This window comes from Callospermophilus lateralis, chromosome 3, assembly GCF_048772815.1.
Source record: "Callospermophilus lateralis isolate mCalLat2 chromosome 3, mCalLat2.hap1, whole genome shotgun sequence".
Classification (NCBI taxonomy): domain Eukaryota; kingdom Metazoa; phylum Chordata; class Mammalia; order Rodentia; family Sciuridae; genus Callospermophilus; species Callospermophilus lateralis.
The window spans coordinates 190,627,808-190,651,044 of record NC_135307.1 but is presented as its reverse complement, the minus strand read 5'-3'; the positions used below and the strand labels follow the sequence as shown (position 1 = coordinate 190,651,044).

The 23,237-nt window shown below is 53.6% G+C and overlaps 1 protein-coding gene across 1 annotated transcript in view; it reads right to left on the bottom strand.

Annotated features, from left to right (window-relative positions):
- Positions 1 to 23,237, bottom strand: part of Atp9a (ATPase phospholipid transporting 9A (putative)) — a 68,505-nt gene that overhangs the window by 28,910 nt on the left and 16,358 nt on the right. Inside the window, exons 8-11 of the mRNA XM_077109196.1 lie at positions 21,832 to 21,974; positions 20,835 to 20,947; positions 12,575 to 12,787; positions 894 to 1,055 (exon numbers count right to left, since the gene is read on the bottom strand). Of these exons, the coding sequence (XP_076965311.1) occupies positions 894 to 1,055; positions 12,575 to 12,787; positions 20,835 to 20,947; positions 21,832 to 21,974 (631 nt within the window). The remainder of the gene's footprint in view (positions 1 to 893; positions 1,056 to 12,574; positions 12,788 to 20,834; positions 20,948 to 21,831; positions 21,975 to 23,237) is intronic.

Here is a 23,237-nt window from a genome sequence, read left to right as displayed (position 1 = left end):
TTGTTGAGTACCAACATGACGCTGCAAGTGGAAAATTCCACAAGTGTCCTGAGGCAAGCTGTGATCAAAACACAAGAGCACTGGAAACACTATAGAAAATGACCTGGGCCTACGTGTGCAAGGTGCACAGGAAACAGATGAATTTCACACTTAGACCCAAGGCTCCCCTCCAGGGTATCTCGTTACCTCCATGCAAATATTCCAAAATCCAAGAAAAAAACCCTGAAATCCAAAACCCTCTGGTCTCAGCGTTTAGGATAAGGATAGTATCCACCCGAACATGCGGCGATGGAATACGGTCAGCTGAAAGGAGAAGTGAAACCCGGACACACGCCACGGCAGGGGCCACCTGGGAAACACACTCCAGGAAAGAAGCCGGTGACCCACAGGCCATAGTGACCGATTCCATTCACATGAAACGCCAGGAACAGGTAAGTCCCCGGGACAGAAAGCAGACCGGTGGCTGCCAGGAGCCGGGGTGGGCGAGGGGCTGCTTTTGTGGATGATGAAGATTTGACACATTTTGAGACCTGACCATGTTGGGAACTTGTGCTGTTGGGGGGAACAACCTTCAGGAACAACAACCTTCAGGAAGGTCGAAACACCACGGAATCGCTCACTTTAAGACGGCTCTCTGAGTCGAACCTCAACACGTATTTAATCAAACAAAAGAGAAGGAATCACGTGTAACCAGGAACTGCCCACCTACGGGCATCGGAACCTCCGTTCCCTGCAGCCCGGCAAGGCTGAGCGGAGGCCTGGTGTGGGCCCCCATGAACTGGGCCTCTTTCTGCTCAGGAAGACACCTTCCCGCGTGGGTCTGGGCAGCAGACACCACCCGGAGGAGGGCTGGAAAGGCCACGGGGACGTGGGGCATGCGGGGCGGGACTCACCCTGACGATGATGCCCATGCGCTTGCTCTCGTAGGTGAAGGGGAAGATCTGCAGGATGGTGAAGTTCAGGATCTGGTCGCCAGGGGTCCTCAGCTGCATGGAAGACTGGTCTCGGCCCACCAGGGTCAAGCCCACGCTCTCCGTCCACTGGACCAGGGCCACCTAAACACGAAGACACACACACATGTGAACACCCAGGCACAGGGAAGAGCAGGGACAGGTGACGGACACGCAGTCACTGCACCTGGGGACAGCAAGGGCCTCGGCCTAAGGGGCTGCCGCCCGTGGCGGTGTCTGTACCAGAGGGTCTGCGGGGGCCCATGCTCACAGTTGACCCTCTGGAAGGTCACGTGGCCCTTCAGACCCCAAAGCAGGCCGCACTCCACAGGCTCGGCCTTGAGGGACCACACCACCTCTCTGGAAGAATCTGTGCCAAGCCCAACAAGCCCCAGGAGGGCCAGGCCAGATGAGCCCTGGACCTGCCTGTGGCAAAGTCCCCCCACCACAACACTCCGTTCCCAGCGGCGCCTTGACACAGCCTCAGCCAGGCAGCCCTGAGGCCAGAGGCAGAGTCGCAGACCCCCAGAGCACAGCCAGATGACTGCATCCTGCAGATGAGCGGAGAGGCTGGGCGGGGCCAGGCCAACAGGATCCCAGCCCCAGCCCAAGGGGGCCGCCGCCTCTGTCTCACACTGGTGGAGCAGGTGGCCCTGCGGATTGTGGCCCAGGATGGCCGGAGCTTCCAGTTTCTCAAGAAAAACCTGAGATCTGGACTCGTCCTGAGATGTCCTGACATTCAAATGTAAGCAACTGGTTTTCATGTCTTGAAAGTCCATGAAGAAATTAAAACATGTCTGAGCAGGGGGCCTGGGGCCTCCAGGAGAAGGAGGAGAGGGGAGAGGAAAGGGAGGAGGAGAGGGTGGGGAGGGACGGCGGGTGGCCCCGCGGAGAAGGATCAACAGCCCACTGTATGCAGACGAGACCCAGAGAGGGGGACCCTGCTCACTCCTGGAGGCGGGAATGGCCAGCTCCGTGGTGAGAGGGATAGAGACCCAGCAGGCCAGGGGCGCTGACCAGCGGCCGCTGTGATGGGCTGAGACAGGACCCTCTGCGAGGTCTAGCTGAGCCTGAGGAGACCACAGGAGAGTGCCAATCCTGGGACGTCCAGATCTCGCGGCCTGCACTGGGTGAGGGCCCCTAACACACGTCCCCAGTGGGGTCACCCAGCCCACGGTCACCACTGAAGGGTTGATGGGAGGTAGAGTGGCAGAGGAATGGCCCCAAAGCAGCCCTGGCCCCCAGAACCTAAGAACGTGACCTTCCAGAACTTGGCAGATGCGACCAGGAGGAGGCCCTGAGAGGGCAAGGTCATCCCCGGGGACCCAGGTGTCCCCATGTGATCCCACGAGTCCTGCAGGGGAGCCCTTTGGGTCTGTGGCCAGAGATGTGAGAGGAGGAGGTGGGGGCAGGGGACACCGCGGATCTTGCAGAGGGAGGAAGGAGCCGTCAACCTGGAATGTGGACAGACTGGGCAGCCCCAGGAGGAAGGACTCGACCACCCCGGAGCCCACAGCGGCAACGTGGCCCGTGGACACCCTGATCCCATCCCTGGGAGACTCCTGTGGACTCTGACCTACGGCTGAGAAACGTCACTTGTTACCACAGCAACAGGAAACAAGCAGAGGACGGCTTCTGATGTTCAAGCCAAACCAGCCGTCTCTGTATTCAGATCTAAACCCTAAAACACGGTGTCTTAAAAGAAAAAAAAGCATCTCCTGCCACTTTCTGCTTATAGTTTAATCTTTAGGGGAAAAATTAAAAGGCAGGTGTTTGGGAGGATTGAGCTGGGAAAGAGGCTATCCCCGAGGCCTTGATCACAGGGGAGATTCGATAAGCCCGTCGTGAATTGAACATGTCCTAAGTGAAGCTGGGCGTGTGGCACACAGCCGTAATCCAAGCAAATCAGGAGGCTGAGGCAGGAGGATTGCTGGTTTAAGGCCAGCCTAGGCAACTTAGTGAGATCCTACCGCAAAATAAAATGGAAAAAATAAATAAATAATAAGGAGGGCTGGGAATGTAGCTCAGCAGTTCACCTCTGGGTTTGATCCTAACACCAGAAAAGAAAAGAAAAGAAAAAAAAGCCAAAAGAAAACCTGGTAGGTGGAAAGTACACTCAATACCTAACTCACCACCCACCTGGCTGGGCCACCCAGGCACCAGGGTGTGGGTCATCTCCCCTTGTGACTGGGAGCTGCACCCCAGCCGCTGCCCAGGACTGGACCGCACAAAGCTGGCCCGGAAGAGAGCAAAACTCCAAAAATGGAAGTGCAGAGCGTATGCACCACCGTGAGCCCACTCTGGCAATCAGGGACGCCTCTGTGTAATGTTCCCCGGGCCTGAAACAGTCAGGGAGGCAGAGAGGGTGGCTTCCCCCGGGGATGGCCTCCCCCCAGCACTGTCCCCCTCCAGCACAGTGTCCCTTTCACCAAGAGAGGACTGCGGAGGCCCTGGGAGAGGCCGCCCCCAGCTCCTTGTTTCTGGAACCCCTGGGATTCGTGTGCACCTCAAGGACCTAAGCTGGAGCTCACAACAGGCCCCAGCCCCACCACCACTGTCCCCCCTGCCCCGACCAGGCCTCTGTGAAACAGGGGCTCAGGAGACTGCTCCCCACAGCCTGTCCTTCCCACGGCCTGTCCGTCCCACGGCCCAGGCTGGCTGCGCTCGGATCTTTGGTTTTGCTTCTGTGGCTGACATCGAGGGTGCTCACATAGCAGGAAGTCATTTTCAAGGCTTTTCCATCTTATTTAATAATGAATTAACTGGGATTAAATAGCTTTCAATTTTGACCCATAGACGATGCCATCACACTGACCTCCACCTTTCAGAGGAAGGTCTAATAAGTCTCTCTTTTCTTTTCATCTTTCTTTTTGCTACTGCTCTGCATAAGCCTTTGAAGCCCTGTTTGCTGACTGCTCACCTAGCAACGGATCCCCCAGGCCGGTGCAAGAGGAAATGCTGAGTCACAGGTCCGAACACTCAAAACAGACAAATGTCCCCGAGGAAGAGTGGTTAGAACTGTATGCAACTTTTAAAAATATATATATTTATTTTTTAGTTGTAGATGGACACAACACCTTTATTTTATTTACTTATTTTTATGTGATGCTGAGGCTGAAACCCAGGGCCTCGCACGTGCTAGACGAGTGCTCTACCGCTCAGCCCCAGCCCCAGCCCCAGCCCCTGTGTGTACTTTTAACCGTACTTTCTTCCATAGCAAGCCCCTCAATGGAGTTAGGGAACCTCGGTGTCCCCTTCAGATCCTCTCCTGAGCCCTGCAGGGGACAGTTCACTCCCCACTTCCTGCTCCCAACTGCAACACAGTCAGCGTTCATTTAAACCCACTCTCTAACCCAACGCATAAAGCCCCCAGAGCCCGGGGGGTAAGGCGGGGTACTCAGTGGAGCTGAGGTGCTCACAGGGATCATCCCACAGCACACGACTGGGAAGACTTCAGGGCCTGAGCCTCAGCGTCCTGAACCTGGGTCAAGGTCTCGCGGGGCCTCAGGACAGAACTGGGGGCCAGAGCAGTAGCAGGCACAGCAGCTTCAGTACCATGAACGGCGCAGGAATCCGTGAGATGGGAACGAGACCAGGAACTGGAGCAGAGCCCGGGCGGAGGACCTCGTGTGGGGCTCTGCTGTGTCTTCTGCTCTGGGTCCAAGGAGGACGTGAAAGGGCAGAGCCCACTGCTGTCCCTCCTAACACGCCATCTCAAGAACTTGGGCCAGAAGCCACCTGTGGAAGGGCTTTTCGTCATCTGTGGTTGGCAATGAACCACCCGTGACAAGATTCACTGATTTTTCTTTGAGCCTGGGGGGAGCGCACTGGGCAGCCTTGCACTCTTGTCAGAAGCAGGGTACACACTTGTCACAAGAGCACGGAAGAGACTCGAGTCTGACGTCTGACTCAAGGGCTCTCTGGTGCCTTCGACAGGACACACACTCAGACACACGGAGGAGCCAGGTGGTCCTCGTCCAGCCTCAGTTCCCTAACTCCATAAATCCACCTCGGGTCTAAGGATTTCTTTCCTTAATAAGGAAACACATTCAACCATGTGCTGGACGGTGGCTGCAGGTTCAGACACCCAGAGGGATGAGCAGGTGGCAGACAGGAGCGGGGCAGGCACGTGGGGCCGGGGTAAACTGAGGCAGCGGACACCCAGCAGCGGAGTCAACCACTACCAGGTGGAAGAGGGGCCACTATTTCCTGATCTGACCTGTCCCAAGAGGAGCTATTTTTTTAAAAAAAATACATAAAGTGATTTCAAATCCCTGCTTTAAGAACAGGTCTTAAAGACACCACAGAGCAAACAAAAACAGGCTGCTCAGGTAAAATGGCAGGGGAGGTGACAGCGGAGGCAAGGCCACCTGGGTCCAGGTCTCCAGGACCTGAAAGCCGCCTCTCAGCTCTGACAAATGATACTTGGAAAGAAAGGATGGCATTGTCACCACAGACACCTCGTTATTTAGAAATGACTCTGTTTAAGTCACTGGGATGAGACTTGCATCCCAGACCCATGGGTGACCTAATATCCAGGGTGACTTAACTGACAGTTTTCCTACAATGTCCCCCAAACACTTCCGGTCCTGCTTCAAACAGCCCCAGTCCCTTGTGACCAACCAGAACCCCACGCCAAGCTCCTGCCTGGGCGGTCACCACCACCTCCGCTCAGGGTCTCCAAGTCCCGACCTCTGTTCTCTGAGCCACAGCGGCACGGCCCTGAGAGGGCACAGCCCACCTCCGCCCTGAATCCTTCTTACCCAACGCTCCAAGCCCAGTGGTGACATGTCAGAGTGCTGTCACTGTCCCCAGGCCTGGAGACGAACCCTGGGGACACGAAGCATTTAGGGGAGCTGCACACAGCTTACACTCACTGAGAGCAACGTGGCCGCGACAGGCCTGGCTGCCCACCCGCGCTCTGCAGGGGCTCGAGTCTCCCAGGTGGGTGCTTTTGTTTATGTGAAGCTGGTGATGGAGCTAGGGCCTGGCACCAGCCCCCTGCCACTGAGCCACGCCCCAGCCTCCCGAGGTTCTACACTGGAGCTCAGCAACTAGGGGAAGAAGGTCCAGAACACGGGGGCACCTCTCACATGCCACCGGGGAGGCGCAGGGAGCCAACCTGGACCCCAGGGCATGATCATTGTCAGGCTTTATCTGTGATGTCCCAGGTGGGGGCCTCCTGATGATCAGCCAGGAGGCAGAATCGCCGTGGTGACGCTAAGCCACAGAATGCAGCGCAGCTATCAAATCTCTCCTCCTGGTTGGCACCGCATCTTGTGGGAGTGAAACCAACGTCTGGGTCGGAGCAGTCGCTGCTGACGCCTCCGGCCACCCACCCACAAGGACGGGAACATCCCTGCCAACCTCTTCGAGGGCCTTTTGCAGCCTCAAGGCGGGCCTGGGTGGGGCAGGGGAGACGGCGGTGCTGCACAGTCAGAAGCCGGGTGACACTGTGGCCTCCGTTCCCACCACGGATTCGGCCTGGAGAGCAATGAGCACAGACCCTGGGCTTCCCTGTGTGCGCCAGGACAAGATCCGGCCGCTGTGGGGCCGCTCAGAACACCCAGGCCTCCCTCCCTGCCGTGCACAGCAGTGACAGAGCGTGGGAACGAGACCCGTGAGGAGCCGTGAGGAGGCTGGCTGTGAGCTCCAGGAGGCCGTCCCCCTGGGGTCTGCCAATAAGCAGGTCCTCCCCAATGTCATATACACCACCCAAATCACAGACAAGCTGGGCTGCACTCGCTAAGTCACGGGAGCTGTTACATTCAGGCCACGTGTGTCAACACTGGGGACAGACTCTACGAAGGACAGACTGGCTGTTCAATCAGCTCCAGAACCAGAAGTGAACCAGAAGTGAACCAGAACCCCCTGCCCCCTCGCTTCCTCCTCCCTACCCTGACTTCCTTTCATGTGGCAAACGTGCGACTCTGTGATCCTGAGTGCCAGAAGCTGTTGCCATGGGTTGATCAGTGTGCAGCGCTCCCAGCTGGACACGTGCAGACACAGCTGTAGCCATGTTTTTATTTAATGTAAAGCTTTTCTGTTTCCACCGAGGCAGTTTCTGGTATTCCTATGCAATATTATTTAGCTTTTTTTTTTTTTTTTAATTGTAAAAAGAGAATCAAGTCACTGTCAGCACTGAGAAAGGATTTAGGCATGTGGACCCCTGGCCTCCAGAGCTCCAGGGCTGTAGATCGGTGTTAGGATCCATTCAGTGGCCAGTTTTTAACTGAACTCAGTGCATTAAAAAAAAAAAAAAAAAAAAAAAAAAAAAAAAACAACGACAAGGAGAACCCCTGAGCACACAGCAGGGAGACCACGCCTGGTGCACAGCATGAATGCTGGCCATCGGGTCAGCCGTTCCCTTCTGGGAACACAAGAGGGTGACAGAAACCGCCACCCACTGCTTGGTCCTAGTAGAGACCCCATGACTCGCCTGTCTTGAGGTCACCTGCATTCCACAGCACCACCTGGGGGCAGGCTGGGAGGGCCATTGTGGGGGACACAGGGTCTGGCACGGGACACAGCAGCCCTGGTTCCCAGCACCCGCTCAGCATCTGGTAGAGGCCTGGGTGACCCCAGTGGGAGCCGTTCAGGCTGGGAGGGTTGGTCCACGGCAGACTCATGGGCCCCGGAGCCCCCATCTCCATGTGAAGGAGCTCCCCGCTCAGCCCGCAGGGCTCCATTTGCCTAGAAAAAGATGACCGCTACTGAGGAGGCTGCCGCTGTCCAATTTACCCTGGGGAAACCGGGGGACCGGCTCACCTGGTGCCGTGGAGCCTCCTAACGCTTTCAATACACGACTAGGATCAACTGATTTGCCCACTGGCCTTCGGTTTTCAATTTGACGAGCACTGTAAGTACAGCTACTAGAATAAAGTCTCTGAACTACCTGAAAAAGCTCCTCTTACACCGACATGGCTGCTGAAAAGTGATAACGCACCACGTGACTAAGGGAACTGACAGGGACAGCGTGGAATGATACCAGGTCCAGGTGACGTCAGCCCTTAACCAAGATGCACAGAACTAGAATCGCTTCCGGTTTTATATTTTGGAATATTTACACATTCCCGATGAGACATCTTGAGGATGAGACCAAGTCTAAACAGGAAATTCATACTCACACTGACAAAGGTGGTTTGTTTTTGTTTTTGTCCCAGGGGCACTCAACCACTGGGTCACATCTCCAGCCTCTTTTGTATTTTATTTGGAGACAGGGTCTCACTGAGTGGCTTAGCACCTCGCTGTTGCTGGGGCTGGCTCTGAATTCTCAATCCTCCTGCCTCGGCCTCCCAAGCTGTTGGGATTACAGGTGTGGGCCACTGTGCCCAATTAGCCAAAGGTAATTTTACAGAACATTTTTAGTGCCCCTTTGTTGTGACTATGACCTGTCACTTGAGTGTGCAATTCTGTACTGACCTTGAGAATGCTCCTCGGCCAACTTACATTTCACCTGCAGAGGGCGCACGATCATGGTGAGCTTATGTTCTGAGAGGCCCACGGCCCAGGGCCAGCACGGAGTGGGTACTCCACCGCCAGTCATTTCCTACTACTGCCCGCACCCGTTCTGGCCCCCACTCTGGTCTTCACCGAGGACCTTGAGGTCAGTGGTGCTAGTCCCTCTGTACCCACAAGGAGCTGAGGTGCAACAGGTGGTTTTCCTAAAATCACACAGCTGAGGGGTCAGAAGGGGGAAGTTAAACAGGCCAGTGATGGCTCCGGGGAGCAGGAGGGCCGCACGAGGGCCCGTCCAGCACGTGTCAGTGCAAGGGAGAGCTTGAAAGGTTGGTTTTGGCTTATGTCACTGAGAGGCTACAGGAACCCACAACAAACACCTAGCGACACTCCAGCCTCCACAGAGGTCACCGGCAACAGCACCCCCCACACCAACAGGTTACTAAGAGCAAGGTCCCAAGCTGCATCTCGACGCTGTGATTGTGTTTTCAAAGTATTGGAATGATTAAAGGGTGAGGGGAATTTTAGTGTGTGCAAAGAATCCCTCTGACATTAGTCACGGTGGAGCAGCAGAGGAAGAGTCCTGGGAGAGGAGGCCCTGATGCAGGGGCCTTGAGAGGTCTCTGCACCCTGTGTCACAGCCTGTGGAAGCCACTTGGAATGTCTGACATACTACCTAGAACACGGAACTCGATGCTCTGAAACCACTGAGCTCTGCAGGGCATGGCCCGATATGACCAGAGGGTGTCATTCGACACAAACCCTGTAAGTCCACACACATGTACGTGTGGTCACACCCAGCAGGTGCATGTCCACACTGTCTACCTCTTTTATGTACACGTACACACTACACAACTGCACAGGGTGGGGAGAGGTCATCTCACAACGGTGACCACTACAGGTTAATTTTATTAACTCCTTTTGGAATCTGTAATTTCCGCATTTTCTGTAGTGAACACTTGTGATTTAGAAGCTTTACAAAGCCGTGTTTACCAGGACGAGTTCACGGAGGAGACCCTGGAGCCGCGGGGTGGGTTCCCACGGCTGGAAGAGCAGCTCCCCTTGACCTGGCACCCCGAGAAGCAGTGCTTTTAATGTCACATCTCCACCTTGCACCCCCAGTGCCCCTGGCTGGGACCTGCCTGCTCCACCCTGGAGGGACTTCGTTTTCCTGGGAGCCAGCTTCTGCAGCAGGGAGGGCCAGCGCCCCTCGGGCTATCATCTATCGCTGAATGAAGACCCTTCAGGGCTTCCAAAGCGGAATGTGCACAGGAAACAAATTGGGGAAATCCTGCTTTCTGTTACAGGAAACGGATCCTCCCCCAACTGGTAGAAATTACGCCAGCAGCTCAGCAGCACAAGGAACGCTGGTTTCCCTGCGCTCTGCGTCCACTGACCCCGCCACCGCTGGCCAGGTTTTATTGATATTGAATTTCAAAGGTACAATGCTAGCCCCAGCCCAGCCCATGCGGAATCCTTCAGGGATCTGGAAACACTGCGGCCTTCTGAAAGAGTCCACTTGAGCTAGATTTGGCCCCCTCTGGGTCACGTGACGTATTTCTATAAACACGCTGGTATTTTGCCAAATCCTTTGAAAGAAGTCAGAAGGCAGAAAATTCCTAGCAGCTGCCCCCTCTGTGGGATTACGGCTGCCCCTTTCCTCATCTGTATTTTCACATGTTCCTCTATAGCCATGAAATAACGAATAAATAATGATGGGGGGGGGGGGTGAACACACAGCCACAGCCACCAACAGGGTGGTGGTGCTGGACTCCATGAGGACACCAGAGACAAAGGAGAATGGCTCTGTTTGTTGTTTGTTCAATCGTGACTCGGAATCTTAGAAAAACAAGAGGAATCTGCAGCGAAGCACCATCAGCGGACAGAAGAGATAGAGCGCTATTCACGCCCGGGACAAGGAGCCCAGGAGCCCAAAGCACTCCACGGAAGATTCACCCTTCTGGAAAAACCTCTGCACGGCCCTAAAACAAACGTACCAGAGTTCAGTGGGGACAGCGCAGGGTGGACCGGCGGAAGGACCTCCGGAGAGATGCGTATCAGCGGCACCCACAGGCAGAGGGCTGCTGAGGTCCCCCTCAGTGCAGACCCCATCAGAAGGCGCAGGCTCCAGGAACCACCGCAGACGTGGTCCTCGCTCACAGCTGAATCTCCTCAGCTGTGCAGCATGCACAAGGCCCTGGATTCCATCCCAGTACCGCAAACAAATAAGTAAATAAAATGACATCCCGTGGTATCTGCTCCCACTCCCAATGGGCAAAACAAGACCCAACAGAACAGACCCGAGGAGCCTCAAGAAGTTACCAAGATAAAGCAAAAAGTTCCTGGTCAGGAGCTGCAGGCCCCCTCCCCCTCTGCACACACTCCCAGCTCACAAGTCGGGGGTCGGGCAACATTTTTCTCTCCTAAAAACCCTGCTTCAAATGTCAACGGTCACGGGTGAACTGGGCTCTATGGCTGGAGCCACCCCACCCGCACCCAGCGGTCTGCAAGGAGGAGTCTCCAGATGACAAATTCCGACACCTGAGGACAGGGAGGGCTCATCCCAGTGCCCTTTCCCAGCTTCGAAAAGGCCCTCGTGTGCCCTCTCCAACAGGCTCCCAGATGCTGCAGATTAGCCCAGACTCTCAGGCGCTTCCTTCACTCAGTGAAGCCCCCCTTCCCAGAGGGAAGGGAAAAGAACCAGAGTCCTCGCAGCATGGGTAGAAGAATAAAATGGCTTTTTGAAAAATCTGGAAACACTGGCAATTGGTATCATGAGCCTTAAAAATACCCAATCAGACCACCAGGGTTACTGCCTGCCTAACAACATCCCCAACAACACGATGGTGGGTCCTGGGGTTCAGGGACATAGAGGCAGAGCCAGGAGCGGCCACCCACGGGTGAGGCTGGGACTCCAGGATTCGGGTGCTCTGTGCCTCACTACTCCAGGGACGGGGGCTGCTGATGCAAAGACCCCGTGTGACGAGCCCTCAATACCTGTTCAATGACGAGCCCCATCGCACCACTTCTAGAAATGTTAGGCCAAGCGTGCTCACCGCAAGACGCTTCTAAACACGGTGGCTAAAAAGGAGGACCAACCCAGACACAGCGCTACACACCTGTGCCCTGGGACTCAGGAGGCTGAGGCGAGGCCCTCAGTAAGACCCTGCCGCAGAATAAAAGATAAAAAAGGGCTGGGGATGTCGCTCAGAGACTGCATGCCTGCATTCAACCCCCAGGACCCAAATAAATAAGTAATGGGAATGAATATCAGGTCTAACCAGGTTCTAAGGACATGAGCACAGACAGATGTTAAGGCACACTCGCAGCCACCCTGAAGTGCTATGTTAGCATGTTTGAGAAAATTGGCAAAGATGAGAAATTAGTAAGTGAAAAAAAGGTGGACACAAAACCACGACTATATTAGAAGTCCCATCTTACAAGGGCAGCTGTGTGTATATGAAAAGACTGGACGGCCTGCTCAAACCCTGGCCCTGCCCCCGGGGGTGCGGCTACCAGACCAGCTGGCGAGGGAGATGGCGAACAGCCCCGCAGACAAGACCTCAGCGGAGTGATCACAGGAAATGCCACCAGGAGCAGAAGGCACCAACGTCAGGGGCTCCTGACAGCGGGCACCCAGCAAGACAGAGCCGCAGTGCACAGCCCACAGTCCCCAGAGGGCACTTCCGAGGGGGCCGCTGTGACCTGAACACTCACAGAGCCAGTACCTGGAGGGGCAATGGGCTCCTCTTCCTCTTCATTCTTTCCAAAATATTTGGATTTTTTTTCACACTGAATAAAAATTGTTCCTACTGCTGGGCACAGTGGCCCATGCCTATAATCCCAGTGGCTGGGGAGGCTGAGAGGGGAGGACTGCGAGTTCAAAGCCAGCCTCAGCAAAAGGGAGGCCCTACGCAACTCAGTAAGACCCTGTCTAAATAAAATGCAAAATAGGGCTGGGGATGTGCCTCAGTGGTCGAGTGCCCCTGAGTTCAATCCCTGGTACCAAAAACATTTTTAAAAATTGCTCCTATTATCAAAATCAAAGTTTTCTTGGAAAGAGAAAAGGAAATGGGAAAGAAGAAACCCCACGTGTTGAAAGCAGCGTCACAGACATCTGCGCTCCCGGGGACAAGGCCGGAGCTGGCCTCCGCGCCGGCCGTTACCTCGTCGGGGCTGGACGCCTGGTACACGCGGCAGGAGTCCTCGTACTGCTTCTCGGCCTCGGCCTGGTCGGTCACACCGTTGGACTCGTACACGGGCGTCACGTTGTGGCAGAGGGCGATGGCCTTCACGGCCTCGTGCACGCGGCTGCTCATGGTCCGCCGGACCTTGGTGGTGACGGTGGGACCCTTCTGAGCTGGCGGCTCCTGCGACTGCTGCAGGGAAGAGAAGCGAATGAGGACAGGGAGCCTGCACACGGCCACCGCTTCAGCCCACGTGACCCAGGTGACCAGGACACCTCGCTTCCAGGAACCTAATCTTTTAACCTCAGCAAAAAGAAACCTAAAGAGGGGGAAATTACACCCTGATAAATGAACGTCACGCTGCCTATGGACACCGTGAGCCTGTCTTCTGGGGACGGTGTCAGGGGAGTCACGGTGAGGACTCTGTGGCACTGAAGGGCGTCCTGGCATTGGGCAGGGCTTCTTCACCAGGAACCACCAACACGTGGGCTGGGCCAGTCGCTGCTGTGGGGCACCCTGTCCCTAAGGACGTTGGCGAGCGTGGCAGACCACCAGCTACCACTGGTGACAGGAGGCCCAAAGTGGGTCCCCAAGGGTCCAGTGGGGGACAAAACCATCCTCAGTGCAGAGCCACTGCTTTAAATGTGCCTCCTATGGGTTTGCAATGGAAGGTGACGACTTTAGCGGATGCCAACAGAGCCACAGTGGGGTGACCCGGGGCAGGCCCCCCAAGGCATATCAGTGACACGCAAACGGGAGGGTCGTGGGGAGCCATAGTGTGAGCTCTCTGGGCCTCAGTTTCCTAAAGTGGAGAGGGGAGCTGGCGGGCCTGTCTCACACAGCTGCACACCCAGCCCAGGAACGCCCTGCAGGGCGCTCAGCCCCAAGCGTGGGAGAGGGGGGACGGCAGCACGCAGGCCCCTCCCACCCATGTGACGCACCAGGTGCCACCTAGGCCTGCCTTTGAAGGAAGGGCTCTTCTGCCTTGGAGTATAATAACAAGTACCGGGCTGGGGTGCAGCTCAGTGCTAGACGGGGTGCCCTGCCTGAGAGAGGTCCTGGGGCCCACTGGCACCAAAAATAAAAAGATGAAGACACTGGGGGAGACCACTTGTTTTGTTTTGTTTTAGTGCCAGGAATTGAACCCAGGGGGCTCTACCATGGAACTACATCCTTAGCCCTTTATATTTTTTGAGACAAGGTCTTGCTAAATTGCTGAGGCTGGCCTTACACTTGTGATCCTCCTGCCTCAGCCTCCTGAGTCTCTGGGATTGCAGGCCTGTGCCACCATGCCCAGCTAAGACCACTTGTTAATGAGATGCCTTCCCGTGGCACACGGAGCCCCAGCCGGCTTCCCACTGTCCGTCATTGGTCATCCGCTCCAGCCACACCGGCCTTTCTGTTCTTTGACCTCCCACAGTTCTTCCTGCCTCGGGCCTTGAACACCTGCTGTGGCCTCTGCCTGGATACATGCCCCAGGCTTCTGCAGCAACTTGGATGTCACTTTCTCAGAGAGGCCCGGGGTGACCTCCCTTTCCACTGCAAGTCACTCACCAAGCACCCTGTGTGTCACCATCTTCACTGCCCACAACTGGCTTCTTGTGCCTGAGGATTCTCTCTTCCATCCCATTGAAGGAACCGAGAGCTTGTCCCTGAGAGCTACTCACCACTGTGTCCCTAGTACTCAGGGCCTGGCATGCCACAGGTACTGGCTGAATGAACAAGTTCATAATCTGATACTCCAAGGTGGGGACAGGGAATTCTCAACCAGCACAGACTTTCCCCATTTCCCCAGGAGAAATAAATATGAAATTGGCCAAGTCAGTTCCAGATTTTAAATCACAGTTTTGAACAAAGGATCACCTGCAGCAGCTTGAATTCTGGAAGCCAGAAATGTTTAGGGAGCTTCCGAATTCTACATTAAAAAAAAAAAAAAAAAAAACTTATCCAACAGGAGCTACGTGATCTTTCAGGATGAATTGCGTTTGGTATCCGTGACATGCGGCTGCCCCAGATGGAGAACAGATGGGTCACAAGAAGCAAGAAAATGACTTTCGTTTAATTTTTTAATACTATTTTTAGTAAGGCATTAGACTCCCCAGGTAATTAGACAATTACTAAATTATTCTGGTCACTGTGGGGACACGCCGTGCTCCGGCTTCCGGCTCTGTTAACCTCTGGTGTCAATAGCACACGAGTTTCACTTCCAGGCCAAAGGGCACTGCATGGTAACAATAATTAGAGTAATGAATCAGAACTCCGGTTTCAATGAATCATTATTTGCCAAGTGCTTTTAATTATAAAGAATTTAACTTTAAAATATAAAGAGGACTGAAGATTTACAGAAAAGGTCTCTCCTGGAGAGACCAGCAAGAGTGTTTCCCCGCGGCTGGTGATTTATGTCCTACATAAATGTATCTCGTGCAGCCGCCGACACGTGTCTTCATTTTTACCCACATTCCTCGGCACCTGGGCCAGATCATTATTTCAGATCAGGGGGCAATAACAAGGCCTTTGACAAGGTAATTGCCGCGGTTGGCGAGTTTCAGCGAGAGTAGGCTGGACAGGAAGGCAGAGCGAGGGGTGGCCTGGGGACCCCTGGGGTTTCGTAGAGAATCTGATCCCACAGAGGTGAGACACTCCGCTAATACTTCAATGGGGACAGCACAGAACCCTGGGGTCTTGTGTTCTGGGCAAAACAATGACAAGCAAGGCAAGAAGAGGAGCAGGCTGCAGGGTTTCCCCGAGTCCTCGCTTTCAAACCGGGGAACCGCAGCAGAGAGCCAGAATGGTGGCCCCAGCCAGCATCCCTGGTGACAGGTTTAAAGTGGCCACCTTCATCAATTTGTCCCTCACCATCTGCCCTGCTTCCCTCCCAAGAGGTTTCAGAGAGGAGAGGGACAGCCACAGGTTTCCGTGGGCCGAGGGGCAGGCGCACGCGGCTGAGCCGCACCACTGAGCGCTGAGCGGGCGCAGGGCTGGGTTCTGGGCCCCGTCTCCAAAAGGCCCCCCCCCCCGCTGCCCATATGGAAGAGTTTCACGTTGTACAGTGTTTACCCCTAACCTCCTCCCACGGGCCCTTTAACCTACACACATTTCTTCTTACTTAAAAAATACCAGGGGAAAACAAAAACAGATGTGGCGGCCACGGAGCGGGTTCGACTCTGCCCCGGGGAGACCGCCCGGCCCCCCTCAGGAGGGAGGGGCCACATGCACCACGAGGTCAGAAACGATGTCACCACCACCGGCAAGTGCACATGGGGAGGGAAACCAAGATGCTCCCAAAAGGCCCCTGGCAGGGCCCCCGGGAGGGCATGTGGCATCGGGGCACCGAGAGTCCACCCCACACAGCACAGGAGCCACCAGGACTCAAGGAAAAGTCGGCGTCCTTATCTCACCCATGACCGGTGGCAAGGCCACTTTCCGACAAGAATCTCAGGCAGTGTGACAGGAAAGATTAACACCCGAATTCACCATTGGGTCATCGTGAATCAGTCTTCTTTCCAAATGCAGTTAAAACGTCACCACGCATGAACGTTGGTGATGTTAATGGGTCTTGTGAGAGCGGGCGGTTGGTAGCCACTGCTGACAACAAGGAACTGCTGTGGGGCGGCCCCAGCCCTAGAGCAGCTCCCAGCTGACCCCTCGCCAGCTCCCAAGGGCCATGCCATGGAGACAGGCTCAGAGCTGCTGCCACCAAGGGAACCGGCCGGGGTGCAGCGGAGCCCGCCAGGGGCCAAGGCGTTCAGTGAGCAAGTAAGACTTCACTTAAAATTTCAATATTTGTTCCTTGTGGGGTTTTTTGTTGTTATTGTTTGTTTTTTATTTAGAGTTGTTTTAAAGATTGCATTAAAAGCCAGTTGGGTGGCACACACCTGTCATCCCAGTGGCTTGGGAGTGACCTGAACACAGAAGATTCCATAAATAACATTTCTTTTAAATGAATAAAAAGACAAAATAGGCTCTGTGTCCACAAGAAAAACTCAGATTAAAAAAAAAAAATTCTTCCTTAAAAAAAAATATAAACTGAGCCTCCTTCACGTTTCCTGTGGATGCAGAAAGTGAGACTACCATTTGGCACGCAGGACACAGTGACAAACTGTACACATCCTGTGCACAAACTCACACTTGGTCATGAAAACACTCCGCACCAATTTCAATAAGCCCCAAACATCATCAGAGACAAAATTCTAAGTGGAAAGGGACAAGCGCAGATGGAAGTACGTGGGTGGAAACAGTTATGTCTTTTGGAAAATATGAACTGACAGAGACCCAGCAGGTGAGGTGCACCGAGCCCTGGGTGGGGGGTCTGGGTGGGCCCCGCGGCCGCCACAGCGCCTCATCTCTGTCTCAGACGTGTGTCAAACAGTCGAGCCAAGGCACTTCCGCTTGCTGGGAGGGGTCAAGTAACATTGAGACTCTAGGTAGGAAGACCAGGTGCCTTGAAACAGTTTGGTCAGGTAGCACACTGGAGAAAACACTGGGGGATGGCCCCCATATTTGCACATTTACCTAGTAGCAATATTGGGTTTATTTATTGAGAATAACAAAAAAAAAAAAAACAAAAAAAAAACACCAAAATTCTAAAATGTTGAAAAAAAGTAAGTCTCAATCACCAACCAAAACCTCAGAATGACACAATGACACATACTCAGGGTAAGAGCACCAAGAACTACAGATAAAAATTTAAGTTTCAAATCATCATCTCTGCCGTTCAGCAGAAGAGAAGGGCTTGACAGATGCTCCAAGCTGCTGTGCCACGTGGAGGAAGCCAGACAGACAGACGGCCACAGGCCGCTGAGGTCCATGACTATGCCAAGTCCAGAGGGGCAGACTCGGGCAGACAGGGTGGACTGGTGGCTGCTGGTAGCTGGGGAAGGGGGTGGAGGAAGGGACATGGGGATCCGGGGATGTGGGCTTCTCTTCAGGTGATGGAACGTTCTGAAATTAGCAGCCATGGCCGCACAGAATTGTAGGCAATGCTCAACACCACGACCCATATGCTTTTTAAAAGGGGGGAGGTTAAGGTTTTTAAATTACATCTCCATTTTAAAAACAGCTACCCATAAACGGATCAATAAGCCAGGGGAGCATCATCACCGGGCTTTGGCCTGCTGGGGCCTGACCTCCTGGTGGGCTGACCGTTTCCTTTTGTTTATTTAGCCTGGCATTAATAATCTGCAGTCTCCTGCCGGAATCTTTTAAAACTGCCCCACCATCTTTATGAGGTTAGTTTAGTTAAATAACAGCCTTAAAACCAGTCACCTGGACACTCGTAAACCGCAACCTGCCTTTCGACACACTGAGAATAAGCAGCTGTGGGATCTGGGGTCCTCCTGCGGGGCCCTTCCAGGACTGGACCCGACAGGTGTTCACCCAGGCGTAGTGGGCGGGCCTTGGGTCACCCTTGGCCCCGTGGGTCAGACCTACATTTTGCACAGATCCTGGGGATGATGGGTGCTCTGATCCTTTCTCCTGGCTCCCCGGTGGGGCACCTTACAGACTCAGCCTTGGGGTCCACAACTCAGGTGCTGGAGTTTGAAAGGAAGGGTGAGCCTGAGTCACAGCCACTGTTCTGTGTCCCGACTCGCCTGGGTCACCTGTTACAGGTGGGCACAACTCCCAGGGCTTCCGACTGGTGGCTCAGGTGATGTGGCCCAGGGTCCCCAACACCACACTTTAAGAAAGACTGCTACAGAATCACTGCTAAGCCCTGAAGGCTGTGGAGGGGGTGCCACGGGCCAGGGTACCTTTGGGTACCTTAGAGTGTGGGGGCACACTCTAAGGTCACAATGGAGACACAACTCTCTACATCCACTAACAGTCACTGAATTGTGCGCTTAATGTGGCTGAATTCTGGGCGTGTGCAGTCAGTAAAGCTGGCACAAAAACAGGAGGGAGTCCTCATGTCTTATCACAGAAGGAGTCGTGTGCTCCCTGCAGGACCCTGACGTGTCCAGACAGAAAGCTGATGGCCTCCCCGGGTGGGGCTGTCCTCTAATATGAGCTCACCCCCAATCCTGAGCAACCGCAGACCCAAGACCCGCAAGGCAAACCCACTCACGAGCTTCTGCCCTGGAGGGAGCACGCGGCCGATGCGTTCATGACAAGAAACGTTCTCTGACTTTTATCACCAAGAGCGCTCTCTGCATGAAGCCACAAACGAGCCACAAAAGGTGAAAAGACAAGTATCCCGAGACGGGCCGGCTTCTGTCCACACCACAAGCTCTTTAAAATACCAGCCAGATGGGCAGGGTATGCCTCTGCGGGCCCACACCGCCACCTACGGAGCTGTCTCGTATAATCGTCACCATGTCAACACACCTGCGGACACTTAGCAGGTGCTGATAAGCAGGACAAGCTGAACAATGAACCCTCAGGAGGAGCCTGGGAGGAAGGAGGTGGGGGGGTGTCGTGGGAAGAGGAGAGAGAGGCCACCCCAAGGCACTGGGGCAACGGGAGACTGAGAGGGAGCAATCAGCAGCTACAGGGGAGGCCCCCGGGACCATATAATAGGGCCCAGGACCAGCATGGGAGACCCTGAGACAAAACAGCCACACAGGGAGACAGAAAGGAACGGGCACTGTGTGGCGTGTCCTCCCCATCCAGTCACACTCCTCATAATTGTTTTCAGTCCTAAAGAACATCTCTGAAAAAGGTCCACGGACCCATTTGGAGACCAGCCCTAAGGCTGACCCATGGAGCCTACAAGATTATAAAGGCCGACGACGTGAAACGTGTCCGATTAACTGTTCTCCATTTAACACCCACCCTCGTGTCCACTGTCAGGAGGGAGCCTGCAAATCCAGGTGGTCCTTCAAGCCAATGTTCCAGAACATTAAATATCAACTGTAATCACATTGGGAAGGGTTCGGGATTTGCCTTTTACAGAGAGATACTTTGTTCTTTTTTTCTTGGTGATTGGGGGCGGGGGGTTACTGGGGATTGAATTGGGGGCTGTACCTATGAGCTATGTCTCCACACCTTTTATATTTTGAGACAGGGCCTCACTAAGTTACTGAGGCTGGCTTAAACTTGGATCCTCCCGTCTCAGCCTCCTGAACTGCTGGGATTACAGGTGTGTGCCACCTCACCCTGTAACATTGTCGTTTTAAACTGGATTTCTAAGTAATCACTATCTGTTTTGACAAATTTAGGCTAATGTGGCCTCATCATTCTCTTGTTCTCTCCAAACAAGTGTCTCTTCAGCCTGGAGCTGGCCTCTTGGAGTATCCATCTTCCCTGCACATGCCTCAGAACTACCCAGGGCCTTATGCATCTTGTCTCAACTAACTCTTAACAGAAGCGGGGACCCTGCCCTAGCCTCAGTGGACCTGAATCTCTAGAGTGTCCAGCCCAAATCAAAGCACCACCCGCAATTCTAATGAGCAGCAGTAGTGGGGACCCACTGGCCTAACTTTTAGGAATATCTGTGAAAGAGTGACCGCTTTTTAAAAATGTAGGGGGAAAAAAAAGTGAGAGCAGTAAGTTGAGTCTTCTGATAGGTTAGTTTCCTTCACAGACCACCAAGTTGACCACAGACAAGAAACTAAAGGTAACGACACCATGATTCCTGCACAAGACCATCGGTGACCACTGCTCGGCTCAGAGCCGGGGAAAAGGAAAACAGAGCGTTCTCTAACTGGAGCGTGACCAACCGAGAGGCGCTCAGAGCTCCTTGTGGCACCAGATGCTGGGCAAACAATTCTTTTTTTTTGCAAAAAAAAAAAAATTTTTGTAGTTGTGGATGGATACCGCAACTTTCATTTCATTTGTTTATTTTTATGCGGTGCTAAGGATCGAGCCCAGTGCCTCACACTGCCAGGCAAGCGCTCTGCCACGGAGCGCCAGCCCCAGCCCGGGGCAAACAACTTTATCTTGGCTTCTCCCAGTGTCTGTTAGCATTTTAGTGTCCTGCAGATGAAGAAGAGGGGAAGTCATCGTCCACTATGACTTCACTCAAAATGTAAAGGACTGATGGTGATGTACATTTGGGGAGCAGACACTGGGGACGTGGGGAGCAACGCTGAGGGGTACAGGGTTCCCTCTGGAGTGATGCAGGTAAAACAGATCATGAGGATGGCCGCCTGACGGTGTGAATGCAGTCAAAACCAGCAATCGTACATTTTTAAACATACAACTTAAATGTGGATAAACTTACACTACTGTGATTACACCTCAATATAGCTATTAAGAAATGTGCAGGCGCTGTCTTGGGGACTGCAAGGGAGGGCTTTACCTGGGTGTAAATACTAAATATGTGGCTTTGCACTTCATCCATGGAGTCCAGGCCATAGGCCACCGTTCCCAGGTGAAGCCGCTTGAAAACCATCTCATTCTGGGTAAGAGTTCCTGAAACACACGACAGATGAGAACAGGGACCATCACACACTGGCTTCAGTGCTGCACCCCCCCCCCTAGAGTAGGCAGGAGAGGTCCCCTTCCCCTGCTGGGTTGCCATGGAGACATGACCACACCCATTCTCTAGGCCGGCCAGGAGGACTGTCCCTCAGGACAGCTGCCGTGTTCCCTTGACAAGAGGGTTGTGTGTGAGGTACCCCAGGCCAACCAGATTCTACCTGGGAGGAGCCTGACCCTTGAGCAGAGAGTCACGGAGGGAAGATGCGTAGTCAAGTCACCCCAACGGCACAGCCCTGCCGAGACCGTCCTGCGGGGACGGAGACTGGTGTGTCCAGAGCTTTCCTGGCCCTCTCCTTCCTGGAACCTGGCCTGGCTGTTCTGGGGAGCTACCTGGTATCTTTGCAGCAACCTCCCTCCTACGCTGCAGCCACTATCTGGAGGAGGGGAAGGTTAGGCTCCGGTCGCCACCCCCATCTTTGTTCCTCCCCACTGCGAGGACCTCAGTCAGACAGGAGTTAAAGAGGGGAGCAGAACTGGGGTGCGGTGGTGATACAAGGACTGTGGCCAGACTGCCCGGGTCCCACGCCTCCTTCGGCCACTCTGCCTGTGACAGCATTTAACCTCTGACTGCCCCTTTCCTCATGAGGGAAGTATGTCCTAATGCATGGGGCTGGCACGGGCATTAACCAAGTGACCGTTCACAAACTCCAGCACGTTAACTAGTCCCATGGAAGCCCCTGCTGCCACCACCAGCAGCCTCTACTCGTCCCACAGTGAGAGGCAGAGCCCCGCTCCCCGAGCATGGCGCCCCCCTCCCCTCTCCACCCCCTGCAGGGCACTGTGCACCGGGTGCTGTGCAGGCCGCAAGCGCTCACCTGTCTTGTCTGTGAGCAGGTAGGAGATCCTGCCCAGCTGCTCGGGGATCGTGCTGGAGCGCACCACCGTCCCAGGGATTTTGGAATCCCGTCGAATCACCCAGCTGTACACGATCTTGCCCATGTCCAGGTTCACACGCAAACTGGGCAGAAAGCCAGAAGGAGCAGGTTAGAAGGACAAACGGAAGGCCCGTCTGTGTCTTCACACCAAACAGCACGGACTCCAAACACACCGCGCCACGCAGTCAACTCATCCACACAGTGGTGCTACTGTCGTCACCCTGACTACTGTAGGGGCCTCCACAGTGGGAACAGATGGGACTTCTGCCCCTGTGTGTGGCTTACTCCACAGGGAGCAGAATGTTCTCAAGGGTCATCTGCAGCACCGGATGTGTCAAAATGTCCTTCTTTTTCAGAGCTGAGTAATATTCGTTTATGTATGTGCTGCTTGTTTTAAATACTGTTTAATATATTAGTATTTATTATAATTCATTATTAAATTCAGTATTTGTTACCAAAAAATAGAAATTTTCAAATTGATTCATGATCTCATAAATTAATCAAAATGCATGCCATTGTACTAACTAGCCCTGATTCATATGAAAATTCACTTCGCCTGCTGGGTATGGCGGCACATGCCTGAAATCCAAGCAACTCAGGGCTGAGGCGGGAGGATCACCCGTTCAAGGCCAGCCTCAGCAACTTGTTGAGGCCCTTAGTAACTTAGTGAGTCTCTGCCTCAAAATAAAATAAAAAGGGCTGGGGATGCGGCTCCGTACCCCTGGGTTCAATCCCCAGTACAAAAATTTAAAAACAAAAACAAACAAACAAACAAAAAAAACTATGACTTCACTTAGGATCACACTAGAAAGACTTGTTTCTCAAGCAATAAAGCAGACTTATTTGTCCCCTGAGACCACCCTCCAGAGTGTGCTGGCCAGGACACAATACCCTGCACTGAGGGACCAAATCCCACAACAGTTTCTATCCTGAAAGAGAAACAAATTCTCACCTGGATAACAAAAATATGCAGAACATAAGACAAAATGTAAAATAACACATACCAAGTGTAAGAGAGGCTGTAAGTGTGATAAGTTTCAGGGAAAATGATATTTAGTTTAATTTCACTGATCATTTATAATAGAGGAAAAACAGACACAATTATGCAGCAAAGACAATCAATCATCACACCTACAAAATTCAGTTCTAAAAACTGCACAGACATATTTGCTGGGAAAGGTTATTTCTAACAGTGCTCTGAGTTTTTTTAACATTTATTTTTTGGTTATAGGTGAACACAAATGTTTTTTTTTTTTTTTTTCAAAGAGAGAGGGAGGGAGGGAGGGAGACAGAGAGAATTTTTAATATTTATTTTTTAGTTATTGGCGGACACAACATCTTTGTTT